This window comes from Xenopus laevis, chromosome 7S (assembly GCF_017654675.1).
Source record: "Xenopus laevis strain J_2021 chromosome 7S, Xenopus_laevis_v10.1, whole genome shotgun sequence".
Classification (NCBI taxonomy): domain Eukaryota; kingdom Metazoa; phylum Chordata; class Amphibia; order Anura; family Pipidae; genus Xenopus; species Xenopus laevis.
In genome coordinates, this window is record NC_054384.1 from 17,649,316 (window position 1) to 17,667,751 (window position 18,436).

At 42.1% G+C, this 18,436-nt stretch overlaps 2 protein-coding genes across 7 annotated transcripts in view; one reads left to right on the plus strand and one right to left on the minus strand.

The window, feature by feature from the left end:
- Positions 1 to 8,371, minus strand: part of slk.S (STE20 like kinase S homeolog) — a 46,373-nt gene extending 38,002 nt beyond the window's left edge. For all 3 annotated transcript variants that reach the window (XM_041570930.1, XM_018227421.2, XM_041570929.1), the window contains exon 1: positions 8,222 to 8,371. In XM_041570930.1, coding sequence (XP_041426864.1) covers positions 8,222 to 8,371 — 150 coding nt within the window. The remainder of the gene's footprint in view (positions 1 to 8,221) is intronic.
- A 276-nt stretch (positions 8,372 to 8,647) lies between these two features.
- Positions 8,648 to 18,436, plus strand: part of stn1.S (STN1, CST complex subunit S homeolog) — a 46,105-nt gene continuing 36,316 nt past the window's right edge. For 2 of the 4 annotated variants that reach the window (XM_041570587.1, XM_018227041.2), the window contains exons 1-2: positions 8,648 to 8,785; positions 13,576 to 13,631. The gene's annotated coding sequence lies outside the window, so the exon portion shown is untranslated. 4 annotated transcript variants of the gene reach the window in all.

Consider the following 18,436-nt stretch of genomic DNA (forward strand, 5'->3'; position numbering starts at 1 on the left):
TCTCTGTGCCTTTATATCTGCATTTCCTCTAGCATGGATTAGTCACACACTGTGGTTATTGTGGAATTTCTAGTTATGATCTAATACAATCTGGAGTTTACTGCTCAAAGCATGACGTTACTTTGACAGCTATTTCTCGATAACAATTTACACAGAGCTATTCCAGTGAATAGATCACAATTATACGCTGAAGCCAAGAGAACTGATAAAGCCCTGTGAAACTTTTAAATGTAATTATTTGGAGTGTAGCAAATATTTGGATAATGTATCGCACTACAAAGTAGTGTAAACCCTAATCCTGATCTCTTTTGATACAAGCGACAGCGAGTGATGCTACATATTTTATGTTTGGACATGGACAAATAAGTAACTTTTCGTTTCCATTAGCTTCCCATATGGCACTGAGACAACGGGCACTGCAGGGGTCTGGGAGCACAGACAGATGCCAGAGATTTCTACCTCTCCGACGGAGAACAGGAACAGCCTGCTAAGCAAAGTGCTACCGAAAAAGGCTATTTTCCCTCATGGCCATGGACAAGCAGCAAATTATTATTATTCAAAGAACCATAGATGCTGCTTTAGCTGTGGTTACCTTCCCCTTAACCCCCTAGTTAATTTCTACAAAATGATAAATGAAGTTGAGCAGCCTTAAAGAAGAACTAAAGCTTAACAAAAGGAGTAGGATAGAAATGTTGTACATGATGTTTTGTGCTTCTGTACCAGCCCAAGGCAACCACAGCCCTTTAGCAGTAAAGATCTGTGTCTCCAAAGATGCCCCAGTAACTCCCCATCTTCTTTTCTACTGATTCACTGCACATGCTCTGTGCTGCTGTCACTTACTGAGCTTAGGGACCCACTCACAATATACATAGAATAGAAATGTCACAATATAAGGCTGATTAGTAATTGATACATTGCAGCACAAAAACCATTGCAATTAGCATCAGAATTTAATAATCAGCCCTGTAACATCAGCTTATATTACAGACCAACCTCTTTTTCTGCTGGATAATTAGTGACGAGCCCTAAGCTTAGCTTCTCAACAGCTGCTCAGAGCCCACTGAGCATGTGAGTGTCACAGACACTTTCCAAGATGGTGACCCCCTGTGACAAGTTTGAAGTCCTGGATCATTGCTGCTATTGAAAAGCTGAAGCTTTACGCAATGTGCAATGCAATAGGGCATTTTTAGCCATATTCATTTTTAGGGTTTAGTTCTCCTTTAAGGGCCTTATGAGTTTAAGTGAGAAATTACTGGTTTGCTGTGCAGAAACACCTTTTAACCCCGTTTTCACAGAGTAGCATACTTTTGCTACCTCCATCAAACACTGGTGGTTGGCCACAATGTATACAAGAACATCCTTTACCGTGGCTATTACTCATTCAAGTTTCCATTACTCCTATATGTTCTTTATCGTGGATAAAAAAATGATAAATGAAGCCCTGGCTAATAACCATTGCTCCACATGTGAGAAAAAGAAATGAAGTCCAGATATTTAAGGAAAAGTCAGGCTTCCATTTATTTTCTTTTGATAAAGCAATGAAGGAAGAGAACTTTGCTTACTGCGTGGTTATAGTTCTACATGTAGTCGGCATATTAATCTACTCTTTTTTAAAGGGGACCCGTCACCCAAAAAAAGTATTCCAAATCCTATTTTCATCATGTTAGTCAAGCAAAATGAACTTTAATTACACTGTATAAATTATTTGAATCTTGTTTCTATCAGTCTGGGAACTCATAATTATAGCAAGCAGGCAGGAGCCATTTTGTGTACACTGTTATTAAGGAAAGCCTTGTATCATCTCAGAATCTTGTTTGTGCACCAGAATGGGGGACCTGATGTCTATCCCCATGTACTGGCTACACAATTAAATGGTTAAGAGAACTGGGGGAATGTGTGGAGAGCAGGGACATCCAGGAAGTGCTGAATGGAAAGTGAAAGTAACTGCCTGCCCCGCCTCTATGCCTAAGGCATAGAGGAGGGGCAGGCAATATTTGATTGACAGCTGAGATTTTAAATGAGTTAACAAAAGCTATGATCAGTTTAATAAAAAAAGAATTTGGATTTCATGCTTAATTTGAAAAGGACTTTTATTATACAGCTTATGTCTGGGTGACGGGTCCACTTTAAATCAGTTAAATTTTAGATAATGGAAAATATGTTGTTTGTGTTACCGTTTGCTTTTTAAATAACATGAACACGAAGAGCATGTGCAGTATAATATGCAGTCTTGTCACTTCTAATGTACATAATGTGCCAATGAACCCAGATAGTAGGACTGTCACTTTAGCATAAGTACATATTTTGTCTGGACTGTACTTGCCCTTTAATATCCATCCAATTAGATTATAAACTGTGGCTGAAGCATTAATGAGATTTTCCTTACAAGCAAATCAATTAAATTAAAATAGTGAATCCATATCAGAATGGAGCCCTAGTTATAGATGCTGGGAATGTAAATATTTTGCTCAACGTTATCATTTGCATTGGTCTCAGTGGAGAACAGGAAATGTCTGGACAGGAAGAGATTTGGGAAGACACATGAATAGTACAGCATTCTACTTCCTCCATCACCAACACTTATAGAAAATGCTCACTCAATATAAAAAGCGAGACAGGAAACATGTTTCTGCACACCATACAACATGTAGGGGGTTATCTATCGAATTTATCTCATTGGCCTTTTAAAGGTGAAAACACTACTTTTTCGTGAAAAAAATAAAACTGATAAATAAAAATAATAAAAATAATTTTTTTTGGAATTTATTAAAAAAAAAAAAAAAAATCTAAATGACAGAACTATGTTATACATCTGATATTGATCCAAGGTTATGCTTCCTGTATTTAATGAGCAAAACCGGTGCCTCTGAAAAGATCCAAGCCAGGCCTGAGACAAACATATGGCTGCATGAAATTAACTTTTTAACCAAAAGATTGAATAACTGAAACCGAACACTCGTTGGCACACGAGGATGAAAAGGAAGCAGGGGAGGGAGCTGTTTGACAGATCTGTCTTCTGTCTCTCTATCAGGGCAGGATGGATTTGGTTTCTTATAAACCTGCACCACTTTCCCCACAATAAAAATGGCACTTTCATTCGTCCCCGGCCAGTTACATAATGTGAAACAGACACAGGAAGCACTCGCTGGAAACCCAAGCAAAAGGAATTGTGGTTACTCGTTCAATAAAATGGCAGTCACGGTCTGGGAATAACTGTCATTTCATTTACACACACATTTTATGTCCCAAACTAAATTAACTAAGACCCTATGTAGTATCCTTCATTATTATGTTACCCTTTCAGCAATTATTATTATTACTACAAAGCTACATGTAACTTGCTGGCTGTATGTAAGTATTTATCTATGTATGTATGTATGTATGTATGTATGTATGTATGTATGTATGTATGTATGTATGTATGACTCATACATACATACGCATCCCTAATAATAATTCTGTTGACAAGAATGTACAGCAGTACATATACTTGTAGCGCTTTATAAGTTATACACACACAACTATAAATAGGGAACTTAAATGAATTATAAATTATTATAAGTTTTAATTTTAAAGGGGTGGCTCACCTTTACACTAACGTTAAGTATGCTATAGTTAAGCAACTTTTCAATTGGTCTTCATTATTTTATTTTTATAGTTTTTTTTTTTAAATTGATGATTTGCCTTCTTCTTAAATGGAGGTCATTGAGGCAGTCTTAAAAGCAAATGCTCTGTAAGGGTGGTGGCAGACAGGGAGATTAGTCGTCCAGCAACAAAGCTTTACTACTGCGGGCGACTAATCTCTCCAAAATGGCTTCCCGTCGGCAAGAATACGAATTGCCAGCGGGATGGAATGCAAACCTCTTCGGATTTCTGTAGTCGTCCAAAGTTGCCTTACGAGGAAACTTCAGGCGACATTGAAAATCCGAGGTGATTTGTATGTCATCCCACCAGCAATTCGTATTCTTGCCCGAGGGAAGATCAGTTTCCCACAGTAGAGACGATTTGATGCTGGGCGACTAATCTCCCTGTCTGCGACCACCCTAAAGGCCCCCATACAAAGGCGTTAAAAGCTGCCGGCAGACCGAGTTGGCATCTTATTGGCCCGTGTGTGGGGCCAACCGACGGGCTTCCCCGATCGATTTATCTGGCAATCTCGATCGGGCAGGTTAAAAAATCCACTCGGATCGCTGGCGCATCTGTGGGTCTATGCAGTCCCACAATCCAACCGCCCGTATCGGATCCATTGTGATACGATTGTTGGGCCCTACAAGTTTATTGATATTGCCACTTTTTATTACTCCTCTTTTAGGTCTCTCCAAAACATATTCCAGTCTATTATTCAAATCAATGCATAGTTGCTAGGGTCATTTGGACTCTAGCAACCAGATTTTTGAAATTGCAAACTGGAGAGCTGAAATGAAAACCAACTGCAAATCGTCTCAGAATATCGCCCTCTACATAATTTTAAAAGTTCATTCAAAGGTGAACACCTTAAGGACCCTCACTAACTAGGATGGAAACCTGTGCACTTTTAAACCAGACAGTCCTGGTGCTGTCCAGGACCAGTCCCATCCACCCAGCCCTCTCATCTGACACCACTGTCCCTATTTAAAAATACTCAAGCTGCCCCTTGTGCTAGGCTTGTGAGAGTATTTTTGAAGCAAAAAAAAAAATATGAAAAAAAAAAAATTAAGCATTCTCCCTCAAAAACTCCTAGTTTGTCTTCAGTTTGGACCCAAAGGAGGTTCATTACACAGGCTTAAAATCTAGGGTGATCCTATAGCTGATATAAAGGCTCTTCTTGTTCAGTAAAATGTGCAGACTTGTGGTTTGGGTGTGGATTGGAAAGGAGAGGCTACCTGACTCATGGAAAAAGGATGCCCATCTATGTCAGTATAAATAAACACTGGGTAGGACTTGTCACACCCACGTGGCAAATGACCAGAGACATTTTAACCAAACACTTGTCCTTTCATGTTTAAGTGTTTTACGGCTCTGACTATAACGAGTTGCCAGCACTAACTCCCTGCTTGCCACCTTGTGGTTATTGTGCTTGTGTATATCGGTTTGTTTAGTGAAAGCTCCCAGGGTTCAGAAAACATACATGTGCCAAGAATGAGGGATGGACAAAGAACACCTAAATAAAAAAGCACAGTCGCTCTTATTTCATCATCTCTATCAACATATTATTTCACAATAATAAAAGCTTAATTGAGAGTCATTATTATAATTTTTTTCAGCTAGCACTACTAGGTTTACATAGAGCTTTACGTCAGCTTCATCAGCCTCTGCATAATTGGAGCTTATAACCTCTAGGGCAGAGATCCCCAACCAGTGGCTCAGGAACAACATGTTGCTCCCCAACCCTTTGGATGTTGATCCCAGTGGCCTCAAAGCAGGTGCTTCATTTTGAATTCCAGGTTGCATAAAAAAACAGATGTAATGCCAAATAGAGCTTTCTGTAGGCTGCCAGTCCACATAGGGGCGACCAAATAGCCAATCACAGACCTTCGTTGGCATCCTCAGGAACTATTTTCATGCTTATGTTGCTCGCCAACCCCTCTTAAATTTGAATGTGGCTCACGGGTGAAAACATTGGGGATCCCTGCCCTAGGGTCAAGAACATCAGGAGCCAAATAACCTGCATGTATATGTTCTAAAGAAACACATCGGGTAGAGTCATGGTCTGTGTCCCACAGTTAAACCTCATTACTCACAACTCTGATCTCAACAGCCAAATCACTCATAGGGTCACTACTGCACACATGAACAATAACAGTTACTTACAAATGCATCAGTGTTGCAACCACCGCCATAACAGTCTGTAGGGAGGGGTGCACCTCACTCAGGCTAAAGTGTGATTGATAGTTCTGTGACATTAAAACTCCATGAGAGTTACCCAAAATGCAGAGTTGTAATATACAGTGGAACCTCAAATTAACATCCCCTGGTTTTAAGTTTTCCCTCATTTTACACCCATACTATGCATAATACATTTCCCTGATTTTAAATTTTCCTGGATTTTATACCATTTTTTTCTGGTCCCCTGAAAAATGTAAAATAGGGTTTTACTGTAGCTCCGAGTCTACTCACAGAGACACGGAATACTACTAAGCAGATGCCGGTGTGGACCAGGTTTAAATGACAATGTCAAAGTAGCCCTTTGTTTCCTCGTGCGGCAACTTCGGAAAACGAACCGCCCCGTGTGATTAGCCAGCGCAGAGTGATGGAAGGCATTTGGGAAGATTGGTTGGTGCAAAGAGGAGGCGATTAGTCGCCAGGCGACCAAATCTCCCCAAAACGCCCAGTGTGGCCTTACCCTAAGGGCTCTTACACACGGCCGTTTTTGCCTGCACTCCTCTGGGTTTCGCTTTCTTCAGTTCAGCCGCAGGGGTGCTCAGGAGTAGATGCAGGCAATTATTTTGAAGGGGGGTGTACTCACACAGACACATGTATGCGCCAAACGAGGTGAAATGCAACATGCAGCGTCCCAACCTGCGTTTGGAGCATACATGAGTCTGTGTGAGTACAGTCCCTTTCAAAATAATTGCCTGCATCTACTCCTGCGCTCCCCTGCGGCTGAAAAAAGCTGGTGACAGTCTCCCTTTAAAAATCGTATGATCGGCAATACACACAGAGATATTACCCACAGCCAATAGAAATCTTTTAACCTGTCCGATTGACCAAACGACCGATCTCCGCCGGACGAAAAATGTCGGGACTCTCCATACACGGTCCGAAAATCGTATGAATCCTCGATTCGTACGATCAAATCTTTGCGTCTATGGCCAGCTTAAGGGCCCTTAAAATACCAAAGGTTTTTTTTTTGGTAATGAAATCAGAACTTTGTGAGAGTTAGTCAAAGGGACCTTGCTTTCAGCATACAACCTCTGGGCAATGAAGTGCAACACTCTACCTGAAACTACAACACCCAAACATTGGACTTCGGGGGTTCAATGTTATAATTCAGCAACAGCTGGAAGGCAACAGGTTTTATCGAATAATGCTCTTGATTCAGAGAATAAAAGAATCCATGACCAGTGTTGGACTGGGACAGCAGGGGCCCACCCAAAAACATTTCACCAGGGGCCCACCATTTCATCTTTGACCAGGGGCCCACTCTCAGTACTATTTTATTTTTCTCCTTGCTCATCCTCCGTTTTTCTAGTCCCTCTTTCGTTACATACTATAATCTATTATTCCATCTTTTTAGCCTCTTTGTTCTCATACAAATAGGGAAATATGACAAATGTTTAGCAGCATGAGGGCCCACTGACACTTGGGCCCACCGGGACTTTTCCAGGTATCCCGGTGGGCCAGTCCGACCCCTGTCTATGTCTAATAAGGTTTTTTACAGTCAATGAAATAAGCAAGAGCCTCCTCCCTAATGTGAGGGAAAAACACATTTCCTAATCAGGGTCGAAGAGAAGAAGGGGCCCCTAACAGACTGGGGTTCCCATACAAGGGGGTTATAAATAAATGAGGGATACCCCATGGGCAGCCCTCCAGCTCTTGTGGAAGTTTAAGGGGCAGATTTACATAGGGTCGAATATGGAGGGTTAATTAACCCTCGATATTCGACTGCCGAATGTAAATCCTTCGACTTCAAATATCGAAGTCGAAGGATTTACCGCAAATCGAACGATTAAATCGTTCGATTCGAAGGATTTTAATCCATCGATCAAATGATTTTTCTTTGACCTAAAAATTGATAGAAAGCCTATGGGGACCTTCCCCATAGGCTAACATGGCACCTCGGTAGGTTTTAGGTGGCGAAGTAGGGGGTCAAAGTTTTTTTTAAAGAGACAGTACTTCGACTATCGAATGGTCGATTAGCCGAACGATTTTTAATTCAATTCGAAGTCGTAGTCTAAGTAGCCAATTCGATGGTCGAAGTAGCCAAAAAAAACATTCGAAATTCAAAGTTTTTTTTTTTTATTCTATTCCTTCACTCGCGCTAAGTAAATGGGCCCCTAAGTCCCATCATCTCACTCTGCTGAGGAGGATCAACAGAAGGTTCCACTGATCAATAAACAAGGAAACAGACCTTGAACTGTAGGGGAAGCATTGGGGCACCGACTGTCAGTTTCATAAGATAAAACTGGCAGTTTCATATAAAGTTTGGGGGGGTGATACAATGATTGAGCTGTGGGGATCAATAACAGTAATATCCATTCACATGTACAGTCACTGTGAGGCCACAGACTTGCCCACTCACCTTAAAGACCTTGCCAAAGGCTCCATCCCCCAACTCTCCCACAATCTCCCAGAACTCCTCGGGGTTTTGGTCCCTCTTGACATGCTCATACTGCTTCTTCTTCTTGTCTCCCCCGAGCTTGAAGATCTTGCGGAAATTAAAGAACGACATGTTTCCTGCGAGAGTGATAGATCCCGAATGGCCTTCTCAGCGATTAGTACGGCAGTGCCTGCGCCTTCATTCCCAAGCTCATCCGCAACAACACCCCGTGTGGGCCTAGCAGGGCAAGGGAGGGGACCGTGTGACTTCTCATCAGCAACAAGTCTCCGGAGGAAGTCAGCATGTAAATGAGGCGGAGGGGGAGGGTCCGGGAAGATCCACCTGCCTCGGGGGCCCCTTTTTCACTGGACGCGCTTATTAGGCTGCGGCGGAGGGGGGTATAGCCTTTGCTGCTTGGAGTCACAGGCCTACTCTACCACAGGGCACCACGGGAAGAGGAGGTGGCAATGTGGGCGGTGAAATAACCCGCGCCAGGACAGAGGGAACAGCCAAAGTCTCCCCTCCCTCCCGCTTCTTCTGACCCGGGTAAGTGTATTCGCTCCCGCTGCTCAGTGAACCTCAATTGGACAACCCTGCGCCGTTCATCAGCTTCTGCCCAGGGCCTGGAGTGCGCGCTCACGAGCTGCAGCTGCCACAGCCGGTGCCGCGCATCCGTTTCCGCGGCAACAAGTTTTTTTTTTGTTTTTTTTTAACTAAACTTTATTTGTCTGAAATGGAGAGCGGAACTTTCAGTGATTGTGGGGGGACAGTCGGCATTGTTTATAGTAGTAGAAAGGGCAGAAACATCTAGAGCGCCTAAAGGTGTTGTGTAGATGTGAGTGACCCCATAGTCATTGCTGGCAGGGTTGCCAGGTCTAATTTTCAAAACCAGCCAAAGTCAGCTTTAAAACCCTCCCAAAACTAGCCATGAGGCACTTTAAATGTAGCCCAGACATAGCACAATGTGTGCAGTGAGAAAAGAAGCAGAGACTGGGTGTAGGGTAAAACCCCTGCTGGGGCCAGTATTATAAATTTACCAGCGATGTAGCTGCCATTAATTTGTAATACCCTTAGAAGGGCAAGGCCTTTTTTTTCCTTATCTTGACCTCGGGTGATGTGGCCCGCCCCTTTTGTGACACGGCTCCGCCCCTTTAGTTTCCGCCTCCCCGCGCTGGTTGGTAATTTTTTTTACGAAGGTGGCAACCCTAGCCGGGTGCCCTAGGCCAGGGGTCCCCAACCACCGGGCTGCGGACATTCCTGCACTGGGCTGCCGAGCCTAGCCCGCAACTAACCCCCGGCTAGGGTTGCCACCTTTTCTGGAAAAAGATACCAGCCTTCCTATATATTTATCTTTTGTCCCTATTAATAACATTGGGATCAACCATCATTTTTACCGGCCAGATGGCAACCCTACCCCCGGCGCGCCCCAAATTTAAGGTTGCCACCTTTTACTACAATACTTACCGGCTGGTGGTGGGGGCGGGAGCAAATGGGCAGGCCTTGATGTAAAAGTGCGGGTGTGCCATAAAAGGGGGCGTGCCATAATGTAAAGGGGTGGGGCCTAAACACGAGATGGGCCTGGAGAGAGCAAAGAAAAGGTAACTTTTGAGCGAGTTGGGGTGACCGAGGGCTTTTGTTAGGAGTATTACAAATTTACCGGCAGCTATATTGCCGATAAATTTGTAATCCCAGCCCCGGCCTTGGCAGGTGTTTTACCGGCTAGGATGTTAAAATACCGGCCGGGTGGCAACCCTAACCAAATTGGACGAGCAGTTGCTGCTGACCCCCCTCCCGAACACGGTAAAACACCTTCCAAGGCCAGGGCCGGTATTACAAATTTTTAATACACTTGGCCCGCCCCCATTTCGTTCAGACCTTACCTTTTTTTTTTTCCTTCAGGCCTCTGGCCATCGCTCATTTTGCGCCGGCCCTTTTGTGTCACTGTGTGTGGCTCTACGCCCTTTTGCATCTACAACTGCCCCCTTTTGTTCCCGCCCCCCATCGGCCGGTAACATTTTTTAGAAAAGGTGGCAACCCTACTGCCGAGCCAAGCAACTAACCCCCAGCGTGCCCAATTTGGACAAGTAGTTAACGCTGACCCCCCCTTCCAACATTTAGCATTGTCTTCCATGGAAATATTACTTAAATATTATATTGATTTATGGGAAAAGTTATATTGCTATATTTAAGAATTTAATGATTTTATTTTATTTAAGAAGAAACTATTTCTTATGTAACATTAACAGGACAAATATCTGAATGCAAAGCATGAAACAGGAGGGTGATTAAGACAAGCTGTTTGCGGACAGTGTGTTGAGATCTACTAATCCTCAGCTAAAGGTCTACTGGTATATCCCGATCTATCTTTTGGCCACCCCTGATTTACAGGATAAACATCAGGGATGTGGCAAGGCTGGACCAAGAAGCTTACAAGCTCCATTTGAAACCATTATCCCAAACTGGTGGTCCTATTTATCAAGGGTCAAATTTCGATGTGAAAAACTTCGAAATTCAAAAAGACCAACTGAAATGAAGTCAAAGGGGTTTTTTTTGGCCGAATAGGTCCGTTTTCGATCGAATAGGTCTGTAATGGTCCGAATACGAATCGAAGTAATAACGCATTCGATCCAATTCAAGTAGAAGTTTTTCCCAAAAAAAACTTTGATTTTTCAAAGTCCACCAATTGACTCCAAATAGGTTCTAGGAGGTCCCCCATAAGCCAAAACAGCAATTCAGAAGGTTTTAGATGGCGAATGGTCGAATTTTTAGGAGACAGTACATGATGCATTTCGATATTTGAATTTTTTTCAAATTCGAATTTAATTTGGACTATTCCCTAGTCGAAGTACACAAAAAATAGTTCGAAATTAGAATTTTTTTAATTCGAAAATTCACCTCGACCATTGATAAGTCTGCCCCTAAATGTGTAGCCTCACAGAGCATTTGTTTTTTTATAGATGTGATCAGTGACGTCCCCTCCCCCATTTGAAAGCTGGAAAGAGTCAAAAGAAGGCAAATAATTCAAAAACTATATTTTAAAAAAATGGAGGCCAATTGAAAAGTTGCTTAGAATTAGCCATTCTATAACATACTGAAAGTTAACTTAAAGATGAACCACCCATTTAAAACGGATGTAAAACCAAAAATAACATTTTGCAAATTGAAAGAAAATGTTATTCTAAGCAAATTTCCAATATATGTCATTGGTATAGCAGTTATTTGTAAATTTTGTTTACATTTGGGTTTACATCACTATTAAAGGAACAGTAACACCAAAAAAAATGAAAGTATTTTAAAGTAATGAAAATATAATGTCTGGTAGACTACATTGTTACAGCTGGTGTGTTTGCTTCCAAAACTCTACTATAGTTTATATAAACAAGCTGCTGTGTAGCCATGGGGGCAGCCATTCAAGCTGAAAAGACACAGGATATAACATAAGCTCTCTAATATACAATGGGATTCTTCAGAACTTTTCTGTTATCTATTGTGCATCCTGTGCTTGAATGTAATATCCTGGCAAACATTACAGCATTAAGACTCTGAAATGCAAATATGTTCCTTCCTGCTGTATCAGTTCATTATCCTGGCACATCAGATTGGCATGGAAGAGCCAAGAAGCTCCATAGAGGCATAGTATAGGGGCCACTTACAGATCCCTGGGGCACATGAGCCCCTTACAACCCCACACAGGCCCCTCTTGGATAAAGTGCTGCCATAGGTCTGCAGCTTTTCTACAAGAGCAGAACTTAGTGTGATTTTTTGCACTTAGCACACTTCGTTTTACTACATAAATGATCCACTATGACTGCCATCGGTCGGAGCTATGCATCTGTTTCTGCACAATATTTTTAAACCTCACTGTATTTATCTGAATCAGCCCCGTCTGGAACTACCCTTAGGGCTGTAAGCCTTTTCCTTCATTTAAAGGAGCAGTATCACCTGTTTTTCAACATAAGCCTATTGTTGCGTATTGTTTATTTATTTTCGCACTATACAAGGAAATTAAACCACTCTCACTTTAGTACTTCATGGTTCTATGGAGTCACTATTTGCAGAGGAAATGCTAATTAAATAAACAATAGCACTAGAAAATTAAAATATGTTGCCTGCACTGGTATAGGTCATGTGTTTTGTTTAGAAATACTACTATAGCATACCTCCCAACATTTTGGAAATAAAAAGACGGACAAAAAAGTTGTGTGTGGTGCGGGCAAAATTGTTTTGACCATGCCCATTTTTGTGGCCACACCCCATAATTACCATGTTCATTTTACAAAATTTGGCAGGTTATGAAAGTTTGAACGTATTTCTGTCATTTTGTTTCCAGTTATTACAGTTTTGCTAATGAAGGTGAATTGCCCTTTAAGCTGTGAGTCTAACTTTTCCCAAGGGACCTGTTATCTTATCTTGTTACAATTAGTTATTTGCTTATCTCAGAATTGTTACAAGGTCTGAACCTCCTGGCAGTTCTGGGCTCTCTGTCAAAAGCCAGTTAAGTTACAAACTTTGTTTCTTTTTCTGGCTGTTCGGTGCAGAGAAAAACTGGATTTTCCAGTGCAAATGAGTGACTGCAGGTTGAGCTGTCAAAAGAGGGACTGTCCCTCTAAAAACTGGGACAGTTGAGAGGTATGAGTTTATATAGGCAAGCTGCTGTGTAGCCATGGGGGCAGTCATTCAAACATAGAAAAATAGAATAGACACTGATTACATAGCAGATAAGATCTATTGAATCCCATTGTACATAATATTTTAATTACTTTAATAAACCAGTTTAATTTTTTGATGCTAGGGGCGCTGAGCCAATGAAGTGAGTTGAAAAACTCACCTCAGGCGGCAGTGCCGAGTGGAGTACCTGGGGCGGCAAAAAAAACCTCTCCTACTACCTTTTAAAAGCCAGATTTCTTTTTTTAAAGTCAGAAATTCAGCTTTCTAGTTCAAGAGAGTGCAATTGTGCTCTCTACATTATCAATGTGCCCCCCCAACCCCCTCTGGCACAGAAAAAGGTAAGCGCTGAGGCACGAGGGGGGACAGCATTGCCTCAGGTGGCCCCTGTTGTTACTGTTCCTTTAAATCAGTTACCAGGCCACAGGTAAGCCTTGTGTACAATAAGCTGCTACTGATGTTAAAGCCTAACAAAGAACGTAGTTTAGGGTTTGCATAAACAGAGCTAATCTGCCTTTTGAAATTATCCTGTTTACGGTGTGAGAAGTGTTATGTAATTGCAAAAACTTGTATAAGCTGAATGCATTTTCAACTCAATCCTTCTTATTTTGTATATAGCCTTTGCATATAATATTATGATATTTATGCTGTGATTTTTTTTAATTTTAAAGGAGGAGAGTTTGCCTAGCAGCCAGTAAGCAAGAACCGTGTAAGAGTTAATTTGCAGGTAACCGCCATACTAGAGTGCAACGTATGTATTTGATGCGAATGCTGTTTTAAATTTGCCATCACAGTCAAACTACTACATGTGCACATGGCTATACAGAGTCCAGCACTTTATTGATTTCCAGATACACATTATTGATCTCTGCCCCTGCCTCACAAAAGATAAGCTGGAGTTCTGCCATTCATTTATGAACCATTGCTGTAGATATCCGTTAATGTACTACTACATGCCAATAATGTGTTCAGTCTGAAATGATTTTGTTTTCTGATCCATTAGGCAACATAAAATATGTGTTGACCAGTACCTATTTTTGTTTAAGTTCCAACATAGTAAATTAAGTGATTATCAGAACTACTACTGTGAGTTTCCAAATTGTATAATGACTTTAATAACAGCTTTTTTTTATACAAGCTATTTTCAGTGCACCTTCATTTTTAATGGCTCCCAGTTTATTCTGTGTATTAGGAGGCTGATTGAATCATGGTGGCTCTACCCCAAAGCTGTTTTCTAAGTCCTTATGGTCAATATAAAATGGATCACTAAATAAAAAACTAGTGTTGGATATTTCTTTGCACTTGTGTGCTTATCCATGTTATCAAGCTGAGCTCCTGTCCCATATACTGAGCACCAGTGTCTTTTAAACTGGATATAACATTATTATGCAAAACACAAACACCCTCCCTGCTATTTAAATACTGTCCTCTTTGTTGCTATACAGGCATACCTCCCAACTGGCTCTGCCCGCAGTCCTGGCTTTTTATTAAAATGTTCTGAGTTTCTCTTTGATCTCCAGCACTGATGCAAGAAGAAGATAAGGGTAGAACTACACAAGTGTTTTCTTTCGTAACTATCAATGCCCGGCGACAAAACGCATGCGACAAATCGGATGGAGATGCAGGTCTGAATGAAAAGCCGCAGGTAAGAACTACATTACATCCGACGCGACACGACTGTCGGATGTGGATGCAGTAAGCAGCGTCCTTATCCGACAGTCGGACTGTGTAGTTCTTACCTGCGACTTTTCATTCTGTCCAACTACATTTTGGCGTTTTGTCGCCTGGCGCTGATCTGACGGAAAACGCTTGTGTAGTTCTATCCTAAGAAGTTTCTGAAACTTAACTACAATAAGGAACTTTTTGGCAGAGAGCCCAGAACACTCAGCAGTTGCGCTTCGGTACATTTATAACATTTCAAGATAAGCAAAGATACAATTGCAACTATTTCGATAAGCCGGTCTCTTGGTGAAACGGCTTAAAGGTCAATGTTACCTTCATTAGCAAAACTGTTATAGCATATAAAACTCCCAGAAATGTGTTCAAACTTTCCTAAGCTGACAAATTTTGTAAAATGGCCATGGTAATTAAGGGGTGTGGCCATAAAATGGACGTGGTCAAAAACTTTTTGCTGACCTTCAAAATTTTAAAATGTTGGGAGGTATGTACTGAGGTCCTAAAATTTGGCTGTGAAGCACTGCTAATGCTCCGCTATACAATTTCTTCTACTCTGTAGCATTTTGTGGGGTATTATGGAGACCCTAAATACAACCTTTTCAGGACAGTATGAAGGCAAAGGACTCTGTTTCCCCTCCAAAGAGCCAGTGGACAGATATAAATAAAAAGACTGTGTGGGTCAGCCATGACCCCCGTTCCCCATACGGAGAGGAAGAGAACAGTAGCTTAGGGTGGTAATGCATTAGCAGCATCCTCTTTCTTCTGGAGTGCTTTCTTTATGTGCCACATATAATATCAATTATTCTTTCAGACTCTGCAAGTTTGTCCACTCTTGAGAAACATCAGCCAAAACCACAAGGCGGTTCCTCTAACAAAAACTTATAAAGAAAAAAAGAGGATACAGGTTTTGTTTGTGAAATGTTTGCAGGGATTACATCAGGAATGCCAGAACAAACCCTAGTGCTGATTTTAGAAACAATGACATACAACTAATTTGAACAAGAGCAGATTTGTACTCTTTTCACATAAAGCTTCAAGGGTGTTAAAACTCATGTCCCTCCAGCTGTAAAGGACAACTGTCTATGAGCTGAAGTTGACTGTAGATCAGACATCTAAAAATCTGGATGCTCTAAATCTAAAGAGTACAAATCTGCTCTTGTTCAAATTAGTTGTATGTCATTGTTTCTAAAATCAGCACTAGGGTTTGTTCTGGCATTCCTGATGTAATCCCTGCAAACATTTCACAAACAAAACCTGTATCCTCTTTTTTTCTTTATAAGTTTTTGTTAGAGGAACCGCCTTGTGGTTTTGGCTGATGTTACTCAAGAGTGGACAAACTTGCAGAGTCTGAAAGAATTATTGATATAATATGTGGCACATAACAGATGCTTTATTTTTCACAGGGTTTTTCAGAGTGCACCTACAATCTTTCAATAAACATCTGGTTTATCAATTGCCTAAATTAGTAGCTCTAGCCTTTGTGCGAGTGGTACTGGAGTAAATCTGCTGCAATAAACATTGCTCCCTAGTCATTGAATTATAAATATGGAGCAGGCATGTGCCTGAATTCTTCTGTTCTGGATATCAGACTTATTAGATGTTGTGTAAACTGACCACACCAACCCAGAGGCCATGGGCTAAAGTCCTGCAGCGGGTCGGATACCCACGGGTTACCCGCAAAAACCTGCGGTGCCCTGTGGGTTGCGGGTAGAAGTTCCAGGTGCGGGTTTAGGTTGCCGGTTCTGCGGGTATACGGGTTGCGGGTCGGGCCGGGGTTTTCTCAATAGCTATTTTTACTCCATGTTTTATGATCATGCCTACTTCCATTGATGTTACTTCCGGTTTACGACAGAACTTCCTGATTCTTGATGGTCAGCGGGTCCGGGTTGTGGATAAGGTACTTGCGGGTCCGGGTTGCGTTCCAAAAGGGCAAGAATGTGAGTTGCAGGTCCTGGTTATGAATTGCAGGTTGCGGGTACGGGTTCCAAAAAATGGACTTGCACAGGATTCTACCACGACCCATCAATTTGAAAATCAAACATACGGCCAAACTCAATTAAACTTCAGCACACCACTTACTTTACACATCAGTGCTTATCAGTCCTAGGCTGCCCAAAGCCAATATGAGAACTACAGACACTAACGAATGGTCTTCTTTTGTATAGGCAGTCACCCTTCAACAGTGGTTCCCAAACTGCGGGGGCTCAAGTGGTGGGGGGCTCAGCATGAAGGCCAGTTAGGAGAAGATATGGGGAGAATGCCAATTTGCTTTTCTGGAAGCCCACGTAAAAGTGCCCATATATGAACAGATATTAATGTACAAAACAAAGTTTTGGATGATATTTGGTGCTTGTATGGGGGGGGGGAGGTAAGCCGACCAATATCAGCAAAAGATTTGGATATTGGCAGCTTGTCGATCTGGCAGGTCGGAACATTTTGATGGACGTCCGTACATCATGTGACCAGGGGTCGCAGGAAAGATCTTAGTTGTAATTGTTGTTTGACCTGATATAATTAACAACCTCTGACCTACAGCTTGTGTTAGAAAGTAGAAGATGACAAGACAAAAAACTGTGCCTATGAACACAAACTGGGGGCCAGGGCCCAAAGTGCAACAAACACGAAACTTTGCTTTTTTTTTTCTTGTACTTTACCCCCTCCACCACCTTTAGTAAAGTAGTCCCAAGAGTATTAAGAAAGCATAAAACTGTTTCCTGTTGCTTTCCAACAGTTCATTCTGCCCCTGTACTGTTACTTATGTTTTTACAGTTGACTGAATAAATACCAGCAACAATGGCATTTAACTAAGGGTGTCATGAATATACACGTAGCTAATAACCTCAAGGAAGCTAGCCATGTGGTCACCATATTACAGTGTGGCTGAAATAATGGCTCCAGTGCTTTATGAGTAGCCAGGAACCATGCAAATATACTGTACTGATACACTCATCTGGCAGCCAGCAGGCAGATTTCTTGAGCCTACTCAGAGCAAACCATGTATGCTTTGCTGGCTCCCAAACTGTGGATATTTCCCCCTTTGTGGGGCCAGGTGCAGTGGAAAGGGGGGCAGCCTAAAAGTCAGATAGGAATACTAATTCTTGTTCTATAGTTTGACTCATTCCCTTGTGTTTATATTCTGTAACCCTGTTAATAGCTAATGAGCAGATTGTAAACCACAAAATTGGTGCCTGAGACCAAAAAGTTTAAAAATCTCACTATTGGAGAAACTATTTCCTACTTGTGTCTATACCTTTCTTTAGACTAACCTTGCTGTCATGGCTCAGAAGGAAGTGCTGAAATGTTTATTTTGAAACCTTATCTGGAGGGGAAGAGCTGATCTCCAGCAGAGACTGTAGTTTACAGAGCATTTACATGCAGACCAGCTGGCTCAAGGTCATTACAGGCATAACAAGCTGATCCTGAGTCCCAGTGGCCTTTGTGTTTGGAGTCCACAATTTTGCATTCGAACTATGGCACATGTAGCATTTGGATTGTCACTGCTAAGTAGAGCTGGTCAAACTACCAATAATTTCTATATTTCTTCTATATGGCATCTAACCAGTGGCGTAACGATAGAAGAAGCAGACCCTGCAGTTGCAGGGGGGCCCAGACGAGGTGTGCTTTCTCTATAGCCAAAAAAACCCTTCCCCAGCCACTCTCTTACCTGTGGTGGGGAAGCAGAGTGCATTTCGGCACAGGGCAGAGAGTGGGCAGAGTCAGACAGGGTGGGCGGAGTCCGGGCTGTGAGTGGGCATAAGCCAGGCTGTGAGTGGACGGAGTCCGGGCAGGAAGTGGGTGGAGGCGGGAAGTGGGAGGAGGCGGGAAGTGGGCAGTAGAATGGGGATCAGCGTGCGC